At 39.1% G+C, this 12120-nt stretch overlaps 1 protein-coding gene across 5 annotated transcripts in view; it reads right to left on the minus strand.

Moving 5' to 3' along the window:
• The window catches only part of st3gal3b (ST3 beta-galactoside alpha-2,3-sialyltransferase 3b), a 75608-nt gene that overhangs the window by 2242 nt on the left and 61246 nt on the right, over positions 1-12120 (minus strand). For 4 of the 5 annotated variants that reach the window (XM_028472727.1, XM_028472726.1, XM_028472724.1 and 1 more), the window contains 2 exons: positions 8054-8200; positions 2176-2322 (listed from right to left, as the gene is read on the minus strand). In XM_028472727.1, coding sequence (XP_028328528.1) covers positions 2176-2322; positions 8054-8200 — 294 coding nt within the window. Of the gene's footprint in view, positions 1-2175; positions 2323-2727; positions 3029-8053; positions 8201-12120 lie in introns of those variants that run through there. The other variant, XM_028472725.1, reaches the window with a different exon arrangement.

The raw sequence follows: 12120 nt of genomic DNA on the forward strand, positions 1-12120 counted from the left end.
ACCTCCGGGAAAACTTCAACCATGTCTCGGAGGAGGTGGGGGGCATTGAGTCCGAGTGGGCCATGTTCCGTGCCTCTGTTGCTGAGGCGGCTGATCGGTGCTGTGGCCGCAATACCCGACAATACCCGAACCCGTTGGTGGACACCGGGGGTGAGGGATGCCGTCAAGCTGAAGAAGGAGTCCTACCGGGCCTTTTTGGCCTTTTTGACTCCGCCAGTATAAAGAAGGATTTGCCAAAAGACTTTGTCTGATTGAGGGGTCAATTCCTTCTATCTTTGGAGACAACAAACAGAGCACTTCGGTAAGCTGTAAATAACGCTAAAAAGTGTGATAAGACGTCCCTGTCATTGTTTTGTTAGCATTAGCAGTTGCACCGTCTTCATATGTTAGCGCTGTGTGCTCATTTTAGATCCTTGATGATATGGCCTACGTGGTTTAATTTAAGTCTAAAGTTTTCATTAGTCATTTATTTTGCCGTTTTTGTCTCCGAAAAGACTATTAAAATGCATTTTGTGACATTAGCTTGGCGCTAGCGTTAGCTCGGTGCTTACGTTAGCTCACTTGTTAGTGTTCTGCAGGTTCATCATCTTCATTTTCATCTCGCTCCGCTGGGTCAGACTCTGGCTCAAACATGTAAGGCTGGATGGACAAGTCTTCCGTTGTTGACATTGTGTAAATAACGTGTGAATAAACTTTTTCTGCGCCGCTACATAGCCATATCTCTTCTATCAAACTACAAAAATGGCCGAGCAGGGTGGAGTTGAACCTGGAGAGGGGGCGGGGTATGAAGTGTCTCATTTGCATTTAAAGAGACCGCACCAAAACGAGTTGCTCTTAGAAGCACATCAGAAAAGGGGTAGAAAAGGGGTCTGGGAGCTATAATAATGAGGAATTCAGACCCAAGCAGTGCAGTTCTGCTTTATATAGACCACAACTGTATGATTTATATCTAAAAAGGAAGGATTTAAAACCATGATATGTCCCCTTTAATGGATTACTGCTGGGAGATCTGGGACTCAAGGCTATCAAAACTGAGCTAGCCTGAATCGAAAACAAATCGCGTATTATCTTTGCCTCCCAAAGCCAGGCGTCCAAAGCCGCCTCATCCATTACCAGGATGTTATGCAGAAAGACGTGCCGTCTCTGTCCCCCCTCCTCCTCTCCCCCACCACCACCTGGAACTTCGTTTCTAAACTAAATCTATTCAATGCCATCACACGTCATCTGACTGTATTCAGAATGGCGCGAAGGGATGATATTAAAACATACAAAATGAGTGAAAACACAAAATGACGTCAAAAATACACAAATGGACAACAAAATCACACAAAATGACCGCAAGAAGAAAATTTGACATCGAAAAACACAAAAAATGACAAGAAAAATACACAAATGAACAACAAAAAGACTAAGAATACAATCTAAAAACAAAAAATACAAAAAATGTGCGCGGTGCATTACGTTTAATTTGATTGGTCGGCTATGATGTGATGCATTTGGTTGTTGTCTGGTCATTTCATTTTTTGTAGTTTCACAATGTCTGTTGATCATTTTAAAACAAAAGATAATAATTTACTCAGTAACGGTTGGGTGTAGAAATGTAATGAATTACTTGACTTCTTTTAAAACGTACTTTGTACAAGTAAAATTACTGATTTAGAAATACACTCAAAAAAGTGATCACAACTGGGAAGATCCAGGAGATAATAAACATTAATAAACATTAAAGGGTCACAGGGAGTTCAGACAAAGGTTATCATCATGGTTCACATATGTCAGCACATCGACTCCACTTGGACAGAAAATGAACACAGAACCTTCTGAACAGCCTCCGATTGGAAATAATGATACAATTAATGAGTGGAAATGGATGTTTTCTCTCAGTTTAGTTCACGTAGAAACAACAGATGGGTTCTCAGGTTTCCTGCACCTCCAAAAGTCTTCATCAAACTTGCTGAGACTCTCTGAGGGACGTGGGACCCCAGCACACTCTAGACTCAAGGCTTTTGTTCATGTATTTTGGCTTGGGGCCAGTTTCAACTCACAAGAGAGGTGCTCCCTCCCAATCACAGCTCCTTCATTTATATATCGGCCTCATTTGATCGATCACGCGGTCATGTGGCGCTAGCCAAAAATTCCCCTAATGATCAAAGCTCTAATACTCGACTCACTCACCTCTTTGATGGCAGACATTTTGACGGTCTCATAGTAGTGCAGGGGCGCGTGCGGCTTGTTCATGTCATAGCCGAAGCCGGCCACCGCCACCTCGTCACAGTTATGCAGCGCCATCGTGATCGCTACAGTTCCCAACGTTGGAATGTTCTGAGGAAACGCAGACACAGGAGAGGCATTCACACACACACACACACACTGAAGAAATATACTGTGGGCAAACCAACAAGTAGTTTGACAAGGGTTGCAAATTTCCACCGGAATTTAAAGCTTCATTCCAAAATCATGGAAAATAACGGGAACAAACAAACAAAAAAATGGTATCCTTGTCTGGCAAAGAAACAAGAAATCACAGTAAGAATTAAGGGTGTAAGAAAAATTCGAAGTGATTTTCAGCAGAACACAAACAGCATTCAACTTCAGCTGAACACTACACAAAACATATGGTCGCAGACAAAAAGAGGAACACACTGGTGTGAGGCGACAGTGTCCATCACCAGTTTCACCAGTCTTTTTAAAAAGTCCAGGTGACTGTAGGGTTCTTATGGCAAGGGGGATCCTGTTCCAGGCCCTGGTGAGCTCACAGAAAAAATTGTTTTGTCCGTAGGTGTTCCTGTAGTTAGGTATGGGTAAGATTTGGTTTGTGGTGGATCGAGAACTGGGTCTTGGGACCAGAACAGACAGCGAGGCAGATGTTGAGCAGATGGAAGTAGAGCCCATGGCTCAGAGCATAGTTCTGGAAAGTCTGTGATAGAGCAGTGCAATGGTGGGTCCAACCAGGGAGCCTGTGGTGAATCTTAGAAGCTCTGTTGTCTAGCCACAGGTTCAAGTATTTCCTTAGTTGCGAGCGTCCAAACTGGGAGACAGTAGGACAAGGTGGAGAGTAAATGGTAAATGGACTTGATTTTATATAGCGCTTTATCCCCACACTGAAACAGTCTCAAAGCGCTTTACATATCAGCTCATTCACCCAATCACTCTCACATTCACACACCAATGGGACAGGACTGCCATGCAAGGCGCTAGTCGACCACTGGGAGCAACTTAGGGTTCAGTGTCTTGCCCAAGGACACTTCGACACATAGTCAGGTACTGGGATCGAACCCCCAACCTCTCGATCAGAGGACGATCCACTACCACCTGAGCCACGGTCGCCCTACGATGACATGCAAGTACATCTTTGAGACGGATAGTGACAAACATGCTCTATGTATGTGGTTACTTAAAAAAATAAATAAAAATTAGGAACTTAACAGAATCAGAATCTGATGTAGAAGCAAACGTTTAACTTTTTTGAAAAATTGAATTTGACAGTTTGATGAACATACCACTTTTTTAATTTTGGATATTGAATTACAGTTCGTTAACATTTACTGGTTATCGCAAGCTTAAAAATGAATGAGATAAATTGTATTTCATACCATTTTGAACTTGTAAAGATGAAATTTATTGTATTTATTATATCGGTATGGTTAGTGTTGGAATATATCATATTGTGACATGCAAATTGTGAATCGTATCGTCAGATTTTAACGGGGATATTTCGGTGTGCTTCAGGTTTTTGTTGTTGCAGGTTTGAAATCCACAGAGCCAGGCCAATTAAGTGCAAAACTCAAATCCGAATCAAATGTAAAGGTGTGTTCACACCGAACGCGACTTCAGTGACTACAGTTGCTTAAATCGCCAGTGATGAGTTGCTTGAACATTGCCGCGCTCTTTGCTCGCTGCATCGCTCCAGTGAAGTGACGACTGGGGAATAGTATGAATAGCATGTGTCTGCAGAGTCAGAGCCAGCACTGAGAGGGCTACACACTTCTTCTCCAGCCGTACACTTACAGCACTTATCATACACACCTCCACTAGTACTTACAGTTTAAATGATTAACTTACGGAGTTACTAAAGGATGAGTTCACGCAAAATATACTACTCAAGGAGTATTGTACTTTCATTTGGCCCCAGTAAGTTGAAGAAATGTGGGGAGAAACTCGTTGCTGAATGGATGTCGCCACACAGCGTCACTCGAAGTCGTTTGAAAGGAAGTCGACTCATATTGCGCAATTGAGTCGCTGAAGTCGCGTTCGGTGTGAACGCACCTTAACACCGACCTGCATTTCACCCGCCTGAAAAATGGAGACGAGCTTAGAGGAAAGCTGGCAGTTGAGCTATGAAAGTATCGACACCTTTAAAACACGTCCTAGTCCCAAGGACTACAGAGAAGCGCTAAGGGTTGTGGGAAATGTAGGATTTGAATGGAAACTACTCCGCAGTGGTGTGCTCGAGTATGAACGCTCTGAGGAGGGCGGACAGTCCGCCCCACGTACAGTATATTAGGGTGGTTCACGAAAAAAAATTCACCAAATTTTGCCAGATCGCTTTTTGCCTTGTTCTCATTGACACTGAAAGCATCCGTTACCAAAAATGGAGTCAATCGCTGCACATTTAGGGATGTTGACGTTTTTTGTATTTTCAGGAATACTATTTGAACTGTTCTAATGTTCTCACTAATTTAGTATAAATACAGGGAGAAACTATTGATAGACCATACTTACCTTTATATTGTATATAAGTTTCTGATATCTTTGGTTGAGCAATAGAATTTGTGAAAAAGTATGCCACCCTTTGCTGACGTTATATTGGCCCAGTTTTTGGTACAGATGTTCAAAATATCAATAGGAACAGGGCAAAACTTTCTTTGATACCATTATAATGTGAACCACTAGGGCTGGGCGATATATCGAGATTCGAGATATATTGAGTTTTCTCTTTTGGCGATACAAAAATTTGCAATATTGCACAATATTATTTGATATCTATATAATTTTTTATAGCTTATTTTGTTTTAAAACACTTGTTTTAGCAGTTGCTGCATTCACTACTTCTCATAAGAGCATTAAAAGCTCACTTAGACGGATTTCTGAGTACGACCTAACACAGACCTTCCCCTAAACAAGACGCTACAGAACTCACTCACACGTGCTGTCCCTTAGAGGGAAAAAAAAAACCAAAAACAAAGGTGGCACATTTTGTGCAACTGATTGTTAATAAATGTGAATTGTCTTTCTGGGTTTAGTTCCTCTCCCTTTTCAACCCTGTGTGGGACAGTTTGTACACTGATTCCAGTCGGGTATCTGCTGCCCTTTCCTCTTTTCCTCCCGTCTTTGTTCTGCTGTTCCTGAGCCCTCAGTGATTAACTGTTACCTTTAAGACGTGACCTCTGCAGACCCCTCGCATCGACTCAGTGTTCTACAGGGCGAGCCGTGCTTCCTAAACGCCTCGGGCTGCTACAGATCTGGGGGGTAACGGGGCTCCGTGGGTGCGTGTGTGTGTGTGTCTGCATGTGTGTGTAAAAGAAATCTGGAAGAAAATGTGGGTGCAGAAGAAAGAGTGGAAGGCGGCCTCATTTAAACCATTACCCTGATTTGCAGGCCTCGGGGTAGGTGGAGTCGCAAACTGCAACCCCCTACCGCGCTTTCTGATTCCCCCCCGTCATTTTTACACACAACGACACCCACGCACACGCACACACACAAACACATGCTCAGCATAAACAGCGGCGTGACGGATCGAGCCACTCATTAAATTTCATGTAAATAAACATGCGCAAGATCCAAAGTGTGAAAGCATGACCATGCTGAAGCACACAGGTCTGCAGCTGGCATCGTGTGTGTGTGTGTGTGACGAGCGCACACACACACACGCACACACACAGCCAGATGCTCACATGTTGAACACATGTTACAGAGAGGAGTTCATGCAGGGGTGCTCCGGTGGCCCTCGAGGGTCCACCTTGCACACCTTTGCTTCTCACACTAGAGTCCGTTTTTCTACGAAGCGAAACACAAAGACTTTTAGCATTTGATCAATAATATATCCTAATCATGTAAGAGAAATCAATGTCTTTATTAACCTTTTTAAATCACTTTGTTCTCTTTTATTACAAAACAAACAAGAATCTAACAACATTTTAAATTGAAAGTATTAAGTAAAGCAGGAGCTCTCAACCTCGGGGTCAGGGAGGGGGTCACCGGATGCCGTCAAGAAACTTGGAAAAGTTTTTATAATTCGAGCCCATTTTTATTTATTTTTACCATTTTTCTGCAACTACACCAAACTTGCCATATTTCAACCTATTTTCATCACTTTTTCTTGCCATATTTTTGTTCTTTTTAATGCATTTTACTACATCACTCCCATTTCTGCCACTTCTTAATCACATTTCAAAGCCTTTTCTGCACATTTTCACCACTTATCCAACCTAATATCACAGATATTGACCCATTATTGTCACTTTTAACCTCTTTTCACCATATTTCATGCTTATTTTTTGCCAGTTTTAACTAATTGTTCCAATATTGACACTTTGAGCCCTTTTTACCACTTTGTCTGTTTTAACCATATATCTGATTAAAATAATGACTTACATCTTTAAGATGACTATATACTATGGCCCAAATAATACTAAACTTCCTGGATAATAGTGAATATTATGCAGATCAATAAATAAATGTGGTTATCACAAATTCATAGAACAATGAACCATCATTTTGCTGACCTTATGGATGAGAGAAGAAGAGCTCTCCTGAGGGACCTTTACTCCCCCCTTAAACAGTGCGCTGACATGCTCTGGTGGCTGAAGTTACTGAGTAATCACGGACTGTTGTAGACACAAAGCCTGAGGATAAAAGTACTTTTGGGTGGGAGTCCTTCAACAGTCTGATTTACTCACTAACTTCAGCCACCAGAGCCTGTCAGCGCACTGTTTAAGGGAGAGCTCTTCTTCTCTGCTTGAATTGTCTACTACCAAACCGCAGAGTGGGAATTTTTGCCCCCTGCGGTGACAGATTTTTGTTTGTGGTTATCATCTTTCGGTAAACAAAAGATGTTTACATCAGAATCAGAATCAGAATCATCTTTATTCGCCAAGTGTATGTTGTACACACGAGGAATTTGACTCGGTCAACTGTGCTCTCTCCAATAGTGAAAACAAAAATTTTTCAACAATAAACAATCAGCTAGAAAAGATGAAAATAAGTATAAACATAAGTATAAATATAAACAGTAGTTAGACTAGAATGTGCAAATAACAAGATGATAATAATAATAATAATAATAATAATAATAATAGTATAAAAAAATAATTAAATAGATACAAAATAAAAATAAAAAAATAAGATAAAAGAAGGAAAATAATAGAAAAGAAAGATAATAATAAAATATAATAATAATAAAAGGAAAATAGTGCAGTAGAGCATTGATAAGTACATCGACATCTTTAACTTTTCCTGATTATTTAGTGCAGTGATTCCCAAACTTTTTTGGCCTAAGTACCTCTATCTCTTATTTCTGAATAATAATTTTGTCCGACTACAACATTTTAATTAGAAAACTATTTAAAAACAACTATAGATCATAATGATGGAACGAATGAGTGATAACACGCATTTTAAAAAATCTCATTTTCTCCTAACAGGCCTGGGGTGGGACCAAGACTGACACTTTATTTGTTGATTTTCCTCTCTCTCTCTCGTACCCCCTGTAGTGCCATCGAGTACCCCCATTTGAGAAACACTAATTTAGAGCAACCAAGAGCAGCACAAATGATCATTTTGACTCAAAAAGCTGTTAAATGATCTAAAAACCAGGCTGAATGTTTCACTCCAATCGAAAACAATGGGATGTTTACAGGCAGTGGGGCCGTGTGACATCATCAATCACGTGATTTCAAGATGGAGGAACACAGGCTCTAAAACGGTAAACTAGTCCTATTTTTAAAAGTTAATAAAATGAATATGGTGCAAAGTAATGCATTTTGTTAGTCATAGATCTACTAATAAGAACATTTTAAATGTCAATATTTAAGCATTGTGGGTAAACTCTCACCCCTTTTCCCATCAGGCCGTCATTGAAGGGCAGGCCTATGAACTGGAAGGCGGCCTCCTGGATGAAGTACGGGTTGAGGATTCTCATGTCACTGGGCTCGCGAGGTACGTAGTGAGCCACTGACTTCCAGAAGCCTTCGATGCCTCTCTGATTAAACACAAGAAACAAGTAAAGAGCATTAGTCTACATTTAATGTTCCCTTAAAACCACAATGGTGAAAGAACTCGGGATAATAAAACAAAATGTGACAACTTCATCCCCCAGACTTCAACCAATCATTGATCAAAAGGAGCGATCTGGACTGTGTAGAACTGAGATAAAACACAGAAGCTATAACCAGGAGCCAGACGCCCCTGATTAGGAACCTTTAATGGATGCAGTCACTTTGCAGAGATTGCAGGACATCAGTAATTATGACTCAACAGAGAGAAGCTATAGATGTGTGCGAGGGCTCGAGTTACACCAACGTGCTGACAAGGTCCAGTATGATAAAGTCCACCTCAGGGGTCACGTTACACATTAATATGTCTAATGTGGGCTTAGATTGCAGGTATTTACATAAAAAAGTGGAATAATCTATATTTTAACGTGTATTGCTGCATAAAAAAGCAGATATTTGACACTGATATTGACACTATAGTCGTTATTCAGTGACAAGGGTGGGAAATTAAAAAAAAATGTAAATCCCACCTATATTTGAGATGAAACATGTCATCAGATCGACAAAAGGTGTGATCACTCCTTGACCCGAGGGTGTCAGGTCATTTTACACGAGGTTTACGTGACAACATGTCAGATCTGATGAGAACAGCGCCGACACAAAATGATCCAGTTTAATGAAACACACTTGTTCCACATAGCAGCACAGCTGGTGGAAATTAGGAAAGTGAGACGCCAAGAAATGCATTTTTGAAGTGAGATCGCAACAGGAGAGAAACAGACAAGCTTCAATGTGGTCACACACGACAACACAAATTTAATATAAAAAAAACAACAAAAAAAACAAGCAAGCAGTCTACTTTTAAACGGCCCACAAGGGAAATGCAAAATGCATTAAATGTGAGAAAAAACACAAAATGACAACAAAAATAGACAATATGTCTCCAAAAACACACTTTATGACAAAAATATACAAAACTACAGCAATGACAGAAAAATACACAAGAAACTGCAAAAATACACAAAATAACTCCAAAGAACATTCCAAATTACAAGAAACATACGATAAGAACAAAATGACTCAAACACAAACAATGACAAACACAAAACAGCAAAAAAAAAAACACACAAATGACCTAAAAAAAAAAAAAAAAAAAACCACAAAAATAACATTAAAACACAAAAAACACACATATAAAATGTGAAAATATTAAACAATTTATTTTGCTAAATGACTCCAAAAACTGGCACAATTACAAAATGAATCTACAAGAACAACAATCACACAAAAAGTGTGAGAAAAATATACAGAATGACAGAAAAATAAGCAAAATTAGTCCAAAAACACACACGTAAAAAAAAAAGCGCAAATATAATTCTGTTTCTCATGCACTTTACATGAAAGAACTCTCAAAGTGTTACAGGTAAAAAAACAAAACACAAAATAATTCCAAACGCGTGCATACAATAAAAAAACTGCACAAAATCAGTGTAAAAAGGACAAAAACACAAATCCTTTGTTCTTTCCTGTATTGATGATCAAATTAGTCATTAATCTATAACATAAATATTGATAATGTGCCAGTTTGTGTTCCCGCCATGACAAAAGTCATCCATCTCTGCCGTAATAGAAGTAGGACGGACTTCCTAGTTGGCGTGTAGCCAGCCAGGTGAGAAGACGTAAATGGGAATCACCTGTTCAAATAATCAGCCACAGATCTTGTTGCTTTTGATACGCCGACTGCACACCAGTGTGTGTAAATGTGTGTTGGCAGAGTGAGTAACAACACGTTCTCTGGCTTTGTGGCTTGAACGGCGGCGACTCTTTTTGAACCGTGTGCCAGTGGCGTGCTGCGACAGGAACTCCAACTCATCTCTGCTGTCAACACAGCTTCTGTTTGCCAACAATCTATTTAGTGTGCGCTGAATAAAGGCGGCCAACGCATATTTCACTTTAATCTTAGAAGGAAAAGAGGCTAATGGCATAAAACACACACCTCGCTTTACACACTAACACAATCGTACAAAGACTAAATGTCACATGGTGAGGATTTCTTTGAAGATCTTTACACAGGTAGTACAAGTGGAGAGCAATTAGTAGGTAAATATTGGAGACTGTAAGATGGGAGGGGGAGGGGGGTGTAGTAACTTTAGGAATGTGAGAAGTTAGTTACAATAAACAAGCAGTTTGGAGGAAAGTGAAAAACAGCCCTCGCTGCTCTGACAGCATCCACCAACAACCTGTGAGAAAGATGTTACACTCTCCCAAACCTCCGCCAGGGTTGAAATACACAGAAATGTGTTTAATCAATAACATAAATCTATTAGATCAGACATGGGTGCCCAAAAACAAACACAAAATGATTCCCATAATAATAATAAAGACAGAATGACTGAAAAATGCTCCAAAAACACACAAGATGACACTAAAAACACAATAAATGACAAACGATCCAATAAACCACTAACAAAAATGCACAACATGGCTTCAAAAACACACAAAATTAGACATTAAGTGACAACAAAAATACAAAAAAGAACAGAAAAAATACCTAGAAAGACTCCAAACATAAAACAGCAAAAACATAAAATTACAACAAAAACACACAAAATGACTAACAATAAAAAACGAAATGCAAAAAATTACAGAAAAATGCACCACATTGCTTCAAAAACACACAAAATGAGAATAAAGACACATTAAATTACACAAAAACAACAGAAATACACAAAAGAAAACGACAAAAAAAACACACAAAATGAGCATAAAAACATTAAATGACAAATAAAAAATAACTACAAAAAAAATATAAAATAACAGAATAATAGAATCCAAAGATATACATAATGACAAGAAAAACACACAAAATGACTGAGAATAAAAAAAATAACAACAAAACACAAGAAATGACATAAAAACATACAAACTGATAACATAAACACATAAAATGACTAATATAAAAAAATAACAATAAAAGGCAAAAAATGAAAGAAAAACACAAAATGTCTTATGACATAATGACAACAAACAAACAAACAAACACAAAAGAGCTTAAAACTCACAAAACAACAACAAAACACATAAAATGACAACATAAATAAACAAAATGACTCCAGACATACAAAAACAATAAAAATACACAAAACGACAACTTATATAGACAAAAACCATTGTTCCTTATTATTATTATTAATGCTCAGATTGATTAACGTGGCCCTTGGATCAGACGATCACATTGTTGTGGCCCCTGCTGTGATATCAGTTGCTCATCTGTGAATGAGATCATCTTTATTTGAAGTTTGAAATCACATTTCACTGGAGGTGAAAGAGTTTAAAACAGGCCAATGTGTAGAGAACAGGATGTGGTCTCTCCCCTGTGGGCTGACAGTTCACCTCTGACAAACCACTGAAACTCACTGATCCACCAAATCCCTCTGAACCACATGTTGAAAACCCCCAGCAGGTCAGACTGTACACACTTTATTAGTCCTTTAGCCTCTATTAATAGACTTAACTCAGCTTGTAATAAGGTCCAAAAACACATCTTAGGAAGGTCTGGAAATATGTTTGAAATAAAGCTCCCAATCAGCTGAGTCAGCCATTATATTCTCAAATCAGTGTAACAGTGAAATGTATTTATTTACATTTACTGGTATATGTATAAAGATGAAATGATTACAATAAAGCTTTTTGTAGACATTTAGAGACTGTTGTACCAAATAGGAATGTGCGATTTTTATCGTTTATGATTTATCGTCAAAAACATTCTCACCGGTAAGAATATGTCATCTTTCGATAAAAACGATAAATTCCCATGTCTGAAATTAGCCAGGGCCACGGGCCATTTGTCCCTCAATTTAGCCAAGAATGCCCCCGTTTGTTGTCAACGTATTATTCTCTACAGCGG

The sequence above is a fragment of the Gouania willdenowi genome, chromosome 17, assembly GCF_900634775.1.
Source record: "Gouania willdenowi chromosome 17, fGouWil2.1, whole genome shotgun sequence".
NCBI lineage: Eukaryota > Metazoa > Chordata > Actinopteri > Blenniiformes > Gobiesocidae > Gouania > Gouania willdenowi.